The sequence below is a fragment of the Seriola aureovittata genome, chromosome 12 (assembly GCF_021018895.1).
Source record: "Seriola aureovittata isolate HTS-2021-v1 ecotype China chromosome 12, ASM2101889v1, whole genome shotgun sequence".
NCBI lineage: Eukaryota > Metazoa > Chordata > Actinopteri > Carangiformes > Carangidae > Seriola > Seriola aureovittata.
In genome coordinates, this window is record NC_079375.1 from 13,628,525 (window position 1) to 13,638,550 (window position 10,026).

Here is a 10,026-nt window from a genome sequence, read left to right on the forward strand (position 1 = left end):
CTGGAGGCTCGATATAACATTGATCAGTGGACCTCAATGCTTTTGTCCTTGCTGCTCTCTCTTTTCATCTCCAGTGGGATCTCTCCCCCTCTCTCCATCTGAGACCTCATCCGTAGCTAGGCAGACCCAATGTCCCTGACTCCCGAAGTCAGCATAAATTTTACATGAGCTGTGTCCTTAGGAAACATTAGACAGCCAGGAGGAAGGGTGTGAGTGTTTGCTTGAGTTTTATTTTATTTTTTTGTGTGTGTAAGCTTGTGGGGTGTATGCTTTATGTGTCAATAAGTCAGTATTTACATCTGTGCTGTTTTTTTTAGATACTTTGAGATGAGAGCAAACATAATATGGTTCCTCTTCCTCTTCTCTCTCCACCCAGCCTCTTTCTGTTCTTATTGTCTTCTCCCTTTGCGTATATGATTTTCTTTTTTTCTCTGCTCTCCCTTCGCTTTTTTCTCTCCTTCATACTATCACTTACCCCTTTCACTTCCCCAAACATCTTCTGTCCAATATCCTCTCATTTAATCACTGTAGTCTCTGATACTTCTTTGTTTTTACCTCACTACTTTTCCCTCTGTATGTTTTTGTACGCAGGCTAACAGGCTATGGGATCCACCACTGTTTTGCTCGCAGCATGATGGACCCTGAAGCCCTGGAAACCACCATGTTCCATGACTTCTATGCAGACTATTACACCATGGCAGGTATTGCGGTGGCGTCCTGCATGGCGCTGTGCCCGGCAGTGGGTCTGATGGGGCGGCGGGGTGGCCTTCTAATGTTCATGATCATCACTGCCCTAGCGTCACTGCTGCAGCTGGGTCTGCTCAACCGTGAGTACATTATGAAAGACACTGTCAACTTCTATTACTTTCTTGAAAAGTGACACCACCATGATGTAGTTTATTGAGTTTATTATTAATATTTTAATAGCGAGAAGTATCGAATAAACTCTGAAGTTTAAAGTATAGGACACAGAATTCTCCAAGAGACAAGAAACAACTCGGCATTTTGGGAAATAGATTTCTTCGCTTTCTTGCTGAAAGTTATATCAGAAGATCAATACCACTCTCATGTCTGTGTGCTAAATATTAAACCGGTGCCAGCAGGCGAGTAACTTAGCTTAAAAACTAGAAGCAGGGGGAAACAGCTAGCCTAGCTCTGTTCAAACTAAAAGAATTTAGTGCAGCAGATAAGCTTGTACGTGGAAGGTTATAATGCATTTTATGACTTAAGCATGAAACTGTCTCCACTGTTTGTATAAACCATGAAGTTTATTTTCAGACGTGGAGGCATTTCAGATGTGACCTCTGGGACAGGACAGATCCGCCTGGAGTAATGAGTGTGGTCCAGACCAAACTAGCATGCTAGCTTCTGATCAGAACGTTCGCTAATGTGCTAGCTAGTCATGTAATTCCACAGAACACACAGCAGAAGTTGTCAGTGTTTTTAACAAGCTAGCCTATAGCTACCTTAACACCTGGAAGTGGTGGGGTCTGCAGTTCCCCCCCTGTGAAAATAGTGCTCTAAGCAAAATCATGTTACATGGCCATAGCAGCAAATAGCATCTTCATGCAGTTTTGGCAAAGATATACATGATAATAATGGAGAAATGGGGCAAAAACTGGAAAAATGCGATGCTGAGGTCAATGACCTCTCAAGGTCACCAGAGGCTGTATACAAATTGCCTCCACATTGGAGTATGTAGATTATAGGCTGAAACCTTCATGCTTTAGTCATAAAATGCAAAATTGTTTTGCCTATCTGCCCTGGCCTGGCTAAGAAGTAGTTACAGCATGTAACTCCCCATAAAACCAAGACTTACTGTTTTTACATTATCACATGTGTATGTATAAGACAAGCAAGATATAACATGTAAATTGGAAAAATGTAGAGGTGCTTACATGTTTTAATTATGGAAAACTGATCTTGAGGCTGCATGCTACAGACATAGAAAATACTGAGAGAGACTAATGCATCGGCCTTTTTATGGGATTTTGTGACGTGTGGAAAATATAGCTTCATCCATTGATTTACAAATTAACTGTCAAACAATTTACCGAATACAGAAAATAAGGATACATGTGTTTTGTTGCAGACAGTTTTAATGCAGCTGTAGTAGCATTTGAAATTCTGTGCTTCCTGCTGTAAAAGCTCACATTCATTGTTGTGAGTGGACTCTGTCAGGGCGTAGCTACCTTTAGCTGTTTGTAATGGCGTAGTCGAACATGATTACAAATTGCTGTTTTAGTCAATGTGTGCCAAGAAGTGCTCCAGATGATCAAAACAGTACACAAGTCGGCTCATTCAGTTACAAATGAGCGAGACTTAATGTTTAACCTGAGTCAACACATCAAGGTTATGCTCATGTTTCATGTTCCCAGTTGAAGCTGTTTGTTTTGTAACACTGTGTTGACAATTTTTTTGTGCAACATGTGTGCATGTTTTTCTTTGTAATGTTTGACTCTGGATTTACTTAATTATCGGAGTGCATGTGATGTTACTGTTTTCGTGTTTCTCACTCTCACATATCTGCTGATGTCTTTAATTTTCCTCTAGTGCTGGGGAAGTACAGTGTCCATCTGAATATAGGTAGGATCATGTCTTTATTTCTATTCTTAAGCCTTGTGTTTGCTGATAATGTCTGTGTTGGGTAGATAAACTAATCAGTAACTGAGTGCTCTTACTTGATGTTTTTTTTCCTACTATGATATTTATCAGCTGCACATTCTTTTAAAGTGTAAATTGTATCATGTTACATGATGACTCTTATCACATCACTTGGGTTTGCTGCACTATCTTGATGAGGTTTCCGAAAATGTGCTTCATTCAGATATTCTGCAGTATTTCATTAGGCGAATACAAGCCCTGCAGAGACCTTTAATGAAGTCCTAGAAGTAATTATGACTAGCTTTTCACTTATTTATCCCCGTTGTGTTGAGGAGGGTGAGCCTCTTTGTTATAGAGCTGTGAATCTGAACTCCTTCTTTGCTCTCCTCTGTTTATCAATCTCTTTATTCTCTCCACACTAATCCCCCTGTGGGAAGCTAGAGCTGATCACAGAGCAGTCTCCTCTGATCCTCTCTATGCCATCTTCAACGTGTCTTATTCATAAAAAAAACAAACAAAAAAAAAAAATTAAGATGGTTTGTATTCAAACCGTATTTGGCCTAAATGGGCTCTTTGTAGCCTCTTTGTGTGCAAGCCTGTTCCTCAGTAACTTGTCAAAATAAACATTAGTGCTACTGGGAAACCGAAGCATTTTATTTGACCAAAATTTATCGGCGCTTAACCTCCAGGTTTTCTCAAAGGCAGTTAGGAAGTAATTGTGATAAGTTTTACAAAAACTCCTAAAGTTTTGGAAACTATTTAAGTTGCTTAAACATGGGGGCACCTAGGTGGCTCACCTGGTAGAGCATGTACCACATAGGCTTAGTCCTAACCGCAGCGGCCATGGGTTTCGAGTCCGACCCGCAGCCCCCTGCTGCATGTCATCCCCTCTCTCTCTCTCCCTGAATTTCCTGTCTATCTCTCACTGTACTGTCCAAATAAAGGCAAAAATGCCCAAAAATATAACTTAAAAAAAAGTTGCTAAAATTCATTTCAAAATGAAGACTTGAACATTGGGGCTATGATACCAGGTTACTTCCTGTCAGTCACAAGAACCAAGAAATAAAAGTTCAGATGAATGATTGGAAACTTAGGACACTTGAATTTTCTGATCGTCTTTGCTTCCATAAATCCTTAATTTTTTACTATTTGGTAAATTTGAGCTGAATTATTCCATTAGTTCCTCTCTGTATGGTGTTAAATAAAGTAATGCTGCAATATCATCAATAAAAAAAAAAAAATCTGCATAATTTACCTTAATATTTTAAATATGCTGTGCTTCAAAAGCAGAAAAAAAACTTTTTTTTTTTTACTAACTGCTCAGGGTACTGAGTCTAAACTTCCATATGTCTCCTGCTTTGTCTGCAGATAGCTCAGGTTCGCTGAATAAGAACTTCTCTATAGCCTTCTCCATCATCGGCATGTTCTCCTCCCACGCTGTCAGCAACCTGAGCATCTTCTTCTGTGCTGAGATCACACCCACAGTGATCAGGTAAACCTACCGGAATGCAGAGATTGTACCATCACAGGAGGAGGGCAAAATGTGAAAAACTTTTTTCTCCTAAGAGGAGTAAATTATGTTTTTTTTTTTTTTTTTTTTTTTTTTTTTTTTACATGCTTTGTCAATAGACTTTGTATAATGGAATTCTAAATGTCATAAATCTGCAAGTAATAAGAAAAATCAAGGTGTACATTCTTTTTACACCTGACTAGCATGTAATGTGGATATTACAGAGGTTGGTTGTCATAACATGTTCCTCCAGATGGATCAGCTGCTCCTCTTCCTGTTAAAGGCTGGGTATGAAATCATTGAGCTGCTGGAAACAACAGAGTCTCACAGTTCAGTGTCAAATGTAATCCACGTCTTGTACAAATTAGCCATTCCCTCTGAGAATATATGACACAGCACTGGAAGGTTCATTATCTGGGGTTATGTAAAGGGGTAGTTGTTCTGCTGACAGTGCTCCAAGGGCTCCATTTGGTGGTGAATTTAAGCAATGGCAGGAGAGGAATGAGACTGCATGCAGAGGAGGGCGTTTGGTGGTACTGCAGCACTCTCTGCTGCTGTCTGATAAAATGGCAGTGATATGTCAACGGAGGCATACAGCAAAAATAAGAGCTTCCCTTTATATGCATGATTTATGTGATAGTTCTGCAGAACACCACATAGATTTGATTTAATTCAATTCTAGTGAATTTAGTGGTTGGGTGGTTTATAGGTTTATGAGGTTTGAGGTTTGTGTGATCATAAATCCTACCAAGTGACAACACTTTCTGTCTCCTCATAGGGGTGGCGGTCTGGGCCTGGTCCTCGCCAGCGCTGGCTTTGGCATGCTGACTGCACCCATCATGGAGCTCCACAATCAGAAGGGCTATTTCCTTCACCACATTATCTTTGCCTGCTGCACTCTCATCTGCATCATCTGCATTCTCCTGCTGCCAGAGACCCGCTACCAGCCCCTCCCTGAGACTCTGGCCGATGGCGAGAGCTACACTCGTCAACCTCTCCTTCCCCCGAGGAAACCTGGAGAACAGCGCCTCTTGCTGGCCCAATCCGAGAGCAGCAGGGACTACACCAGGGTGCATGACACGCCACTCCACGAGGCAGCTGCCACTGCAGTGTCCACCATGGACTCCACCGCCTCCTCTGCTGTTGATTTGACCGCTCCGTCGGTCGGAGATATGTCCGCGCCCACATTCATGGAGGTGCACCCTGGCAAGCCTGAGACTAAAGACCCCAACGGTCAGTCAGTATCATCTTTATCCATGACCCCCATCACAGCGCTGGCTAAAGACGGCATCATACATGCCAGCAAAGAGCACCTGCTGTCTTCCACTCCTTTACACAAAGCCCCCTGCATCACAGACCCACTGTTAGCCGATGCTGATGAACCTCCAGCTACGGTCCAGGATTCTGTTGAGGCCTTGACGGATTCTACTCTTCCTGAGATGAACGACACTGGTCCTTCTCCTACAAAAGAGTCAGCTGCTACCCCAGCCCCTTCACTTGACTCTTCCCCTCCCCCCGTCCCTCAAAGTACGCCTGCCTCCTTACTGATCTGCACCACACCCATCATCGAGCCCCCACCGAGCTCCATGTTAGAATCCCCACACCCCCTAAGTAACGACATCGACAATATCAACCTGAAAATTGACCCAGCTTTGCCAGAGGACACTCAGGCCACTTTAGCTCCCACTACTGCTCCGTATGACTCCCCTGCTCCACCTATGCATGACAGCCTCCCTCCATCCCCTGCTCCCTCTCCTGTTCCTATGACAGACTGCAACATTTCCACTGACCCTCCACCCTCCATTAGCACACACTCTGACATTCCTATCCAGTTAGAAATAGTAGATGAGTCTACATCAACTAGAGACTCCCCCGTACCTCCTATTATAGACTCCCAACCACCACAGTTAGACTCTACCTCTCCCTGTTTTAATGATATATCTCCTCCCTCCCCTACTCCTCCTAGCCTAGTCACTGTTTCACCTTCACCCACTCCACCTCCACCCATTGACTCAGGCCATTCGCCCTCACAGGACTCTTCCACTCCCCCTGTCATAGATACTGTCAGCAGCACCGCAACGCCTCGTACCATTCTCCCCGTCACAGACATTGTGCACACCTCCACTCCAGAATCAACCACTCTGACTGTCACGGACGCTGAACCAGATTCAGCTGCTTCCCTCGTCTTAGATTCAGTACCAACTTCCATCACGGATTCAGGCTCTACAGAAGCAACCCCTTCCTCTCTAATGGACTGCACCGTCTCCTCCCCCATAGACTCTGGTGTCCTCCCCATCAGGGACAGTGCCAGCACAGAAAACAACACTGTCAACGGTGTGGCGTTGTCGTGATCCAGTGTTGCAGCCAGGAAAAGAAGCTTTATGGTTGCACCAGGAGGCAGCCCACGTCCAATAAATATCTCAAGTGGGGGTGGGTGGGGGTGTGTGGGGGTGCAAGAACTGTCCTGCTCAGACTTCAGGCACTTCATGGAGACGGTCCCCACCTGGAGTTGAGTAGACATTTCTTACAGAGTTGTTGTACGTTTCTCAATACCCCCCTTCCCCTCTCTCCTTCCTCCAACCCTCCCTTCCTGCATTTAGCCAATAAATGAGACCACGCAAGCGAGAGAGTGCCAGAGGCTGGTTTGTGACAATGTGACAGTATCTTCTGCTCTTTTTGAATGTCACTGGAAATCACCAGCCTATAAACTACTTTGATGTAAATGAATGGGAAATCACTGTTTGTCATTTTAAAGAGACTTACAACTATACCCACAATCACTGAGGTGTGTCATCAGGACTGGTGAGAAACACAATGATGCTAAAAACAAACAAACAGAAAAAAAAATCTAATCACTGGTACTTTTGCTCAAAATAAAATGTCCGTCTAACATATTTGTAAAAAAAAAAAAAAAAAAAAAAAAAAATATCGCCTTAACTATGTGGACAAGGAAATCTGAATGTTACAAAGTACTTTTTTGCTGTTATAGAAGTAAACAATCCAAATTGGAGTGATTTTTCTAAATACAATGCCAAAAACTACTCTGACCAAAATTAAATGTAGACATAGTGCCAAACATTAGTATTAACGCAGTATTTTGAGAAATACTGTTTAGTGCAGTCCCCTGCCATAGACTGTATGTGGATTAAAGTGAATCAAGAGAACCCGATTTCAAACTTCAGAGATTATTTCTCAAATTAATAAATGACTGAAAGCTGTATCATCATTTGACGAATTCGAATTGAGAGACGAGATTGAGCTAAAACTGCTTTCGTCAACACGTGGTTCATTGTATGAACAGTGATATTAGTGAAAAGAATGACCCATATTTTGTCGGTCTTGAAGAAACTTTTATTTTTCCAATCGTTTCAGTCAATGAACTTTATGGTATGCAAATGCTTTTATTTGTAAATGTGATATTGTAAGTAAATGCAAAATTAGTTGTTGAGCTTGATTCAGTTTTGTTTTTTTGTTTTTTTTAATTCGAAGTATTATTTTGAACAATCTCCCATGGCGTGCCCTTATTGTACAGAGCTATACTTCATTCTAACAGTATTTGTGGCACCTCAGTGTGGTGGCACCTTATTATTTGCAGTGGGGACAAAGCATGAAAATAATTGTGAACGTGTCAGCAAAACAAACTAGCAAACCTTAAAAACAACAAAAAACAAAAAAACAAACAAAAGAACACACACACACACACACATACACATACACAAACACACACACACGATGAAACCCATGGATGACAAAATGTTTGATGTGATTGCCAACTGTCACACCATTGCTAACTTTCTCAGTGTTTCCCAAATCATGTTCTGGCATTAACGTAGTTTATGTATGTCAGTGTGTTCATACATTCACATGCAAAACTAAGTTTACCTTAAAAAAAAAAATGCAATATTTCATATATTTGTCAAAATGACATTTTAGAATACAGGTCAAATCTTTATTTATAGATAAACCTATTCATAATCTTAAATTGACAGACTCTTGCTTAAGGAGGCACTTTTTCATCCAAAGTCCATGTCCATCTATGGACAGAATTATACTTGACTTAACTATGTGTGTAACTTTGACAGTTGCAGTTACATACTTCATACATTGGAGGTTGTAATATTTGTCAAAGAAAGATATGTGATTACAGATAGACCACTGTTTACAACAATCCTCATAATAATAATAATAATAATAAGTAATAATAATAATAATAATAATAACAATAACAACGTACTGTAAAACTTTCGAGCCAACTGAATGATGTCTCGTCATTTCAAATGTGATAAAACTCTCTCACAGTATATCATGACATTTATCCAGGGAGTATTGATGATCTATTAAGGTGTCATTCAGGAGTCGAAGACAACACTTAACAGACGTAACAGAAGGTCTTCTGTTACTCTCACCATCTTGTGGTACACTTACGAAGAACCTTACAGGTACTTTACTCACCAAAATTGTCGTTTTGCTTTTATCCAAGTCAGACGTGCACTGATGAAGGCCGCATATCGTTTGGTATCTGAATGGGTGGGCAAACCTGCCTGGTGGTTTTTGTTTTGTTTTGTTTTTTTTCTCAAATGAAGCTTGAATCAAAAAATGAAAGCTCTATTTTTGGTCGATTCATGGATGATCTTTTAAAAGATCATGGAGTCAACAAACTTCCATTTATTGATAGATTCATGAGAACATTAAATGTCTGACATATACGTATGCCATGCTGCTAAGCCTCAAAGCACAATGCCCTGCAATCATGTGATGTCAGATATGGTGGAGCATGGCATCTTGACAGTCAAAAAAAAAAAAAAAAAGAAAAGAAAAAAAAAGGGAAAATGAAGTGGGTTTTTGAATACAATAAAGAAATGACTATATTAACTTTTTGCAATAGACCCACATGTAATCTACTTTGTGGAACAGGATGTTGAACCTGGATATAATAAGGAATTCTTGGCATCTGCAGTAGAGAGTGGGTTGACTGCGGTGGTCAGTAGCTTCACATTACTCCGAGTTCTCGTTGTCTGTGAGTGTTGGTCTCTCTGTCTCAGTGTGCGTATTGCAGATATAGAACTGTGTGTATCGCCAAAACCCCATGCAACACCAGTGTAAAGACAATGACACAGCACAATACAACCAGAGGCTTCTCTGAGATCTGTTGCTTTTGCTTTCACAACTCCTATTCCACACTGCCGATGGGAGCTATTTCGTCATTCGTAGTAAGCATTTGGTTTGACTTCATTTGGAGTAAAAATTAAAAAGTAAAAATCAGTGAAAGCAATCCAAAGCAATGTTAGCACCAGCGATAGGGTAGACAGGCAAACATTCACTGGTGGAAAAGCAAAAAAAAACAAAAAAAAAAACAAGAAGAAGAATGGGTTATGTCTTTGTAAATAGTAAATGTATGGATAACATGAAAGATCGTGGATCATAATATGGATGGACTGGTGAATAGTTTTGAACTTGGTAAATAAGTCTCAGAGACATGAAGTCCCCAGTGTACACATTTCAGGTTTTGCTTCTCTCAACCGTGCGACTCCAAATCTCTCGACGGGAGATTTGAATGAATGTAAAAACCATGGATTGTACCATTTATAATTTCCAATTCTTTGGTTTCATTTTGTTTTTGTTTTAACAGACATAATGCACTTGTATATAAGCCATACCTGTTGTTAAAATAAACCACTATTTATTGATCAACTATGAATTTCATTGAGTCTTTTCTTTTACAACAACTTTTCAACGTTGATCCCAAGCAATAAATCATTCAAATTTCACTGTTGGCCGGAGGCCCTGTGTCTGAGAAAATGACTTTTAAAGAATGAAAAAATAAAGTCTTGCACTCTCCTCTCCCATTTTTTTTTACATGAATCATGCAATAGGGTTTCAAAATCACAATGGTTGTAGCCAAGGCTAGGTTA

General features: G+C 40.8%; 1 protein-coding gene across 1 annotated transcript in view; it reads left to right on the plus strand.

Moving 5' to 3' along the window:
- slc22a23 (solute carrier family 22 member 23) overlaps window positions 1-9,806 on the plus strand; it is a 34,650-nt gene extending 24,844 nt beyond the window's left edge. The window contains exons 7-10 of the mRNA XM_056390823.1: window positions 592-827; window positions 2,554-2,586; window positions 3,973-4,096; window positions 4,893-9,806. Coding sequence (XP_056246798.1) covers window positions 592-827; window positions 2,554-2,586; window positions 3,973-4,096; window positions 4,893-6,465 — 1,966 coding nt within the window. The 3' untranslated portion in view covers window positions 6,466-9,806. The remainder of the gene's footprint in view (window positions 1-591; window positions 828-2,553; window positions 2,587-3,972; window positions 4,097-4,892) is intronic.
- The last annotated feature ends 220 nt before the right edge of the window (window positions 9,807-10,026 follow it).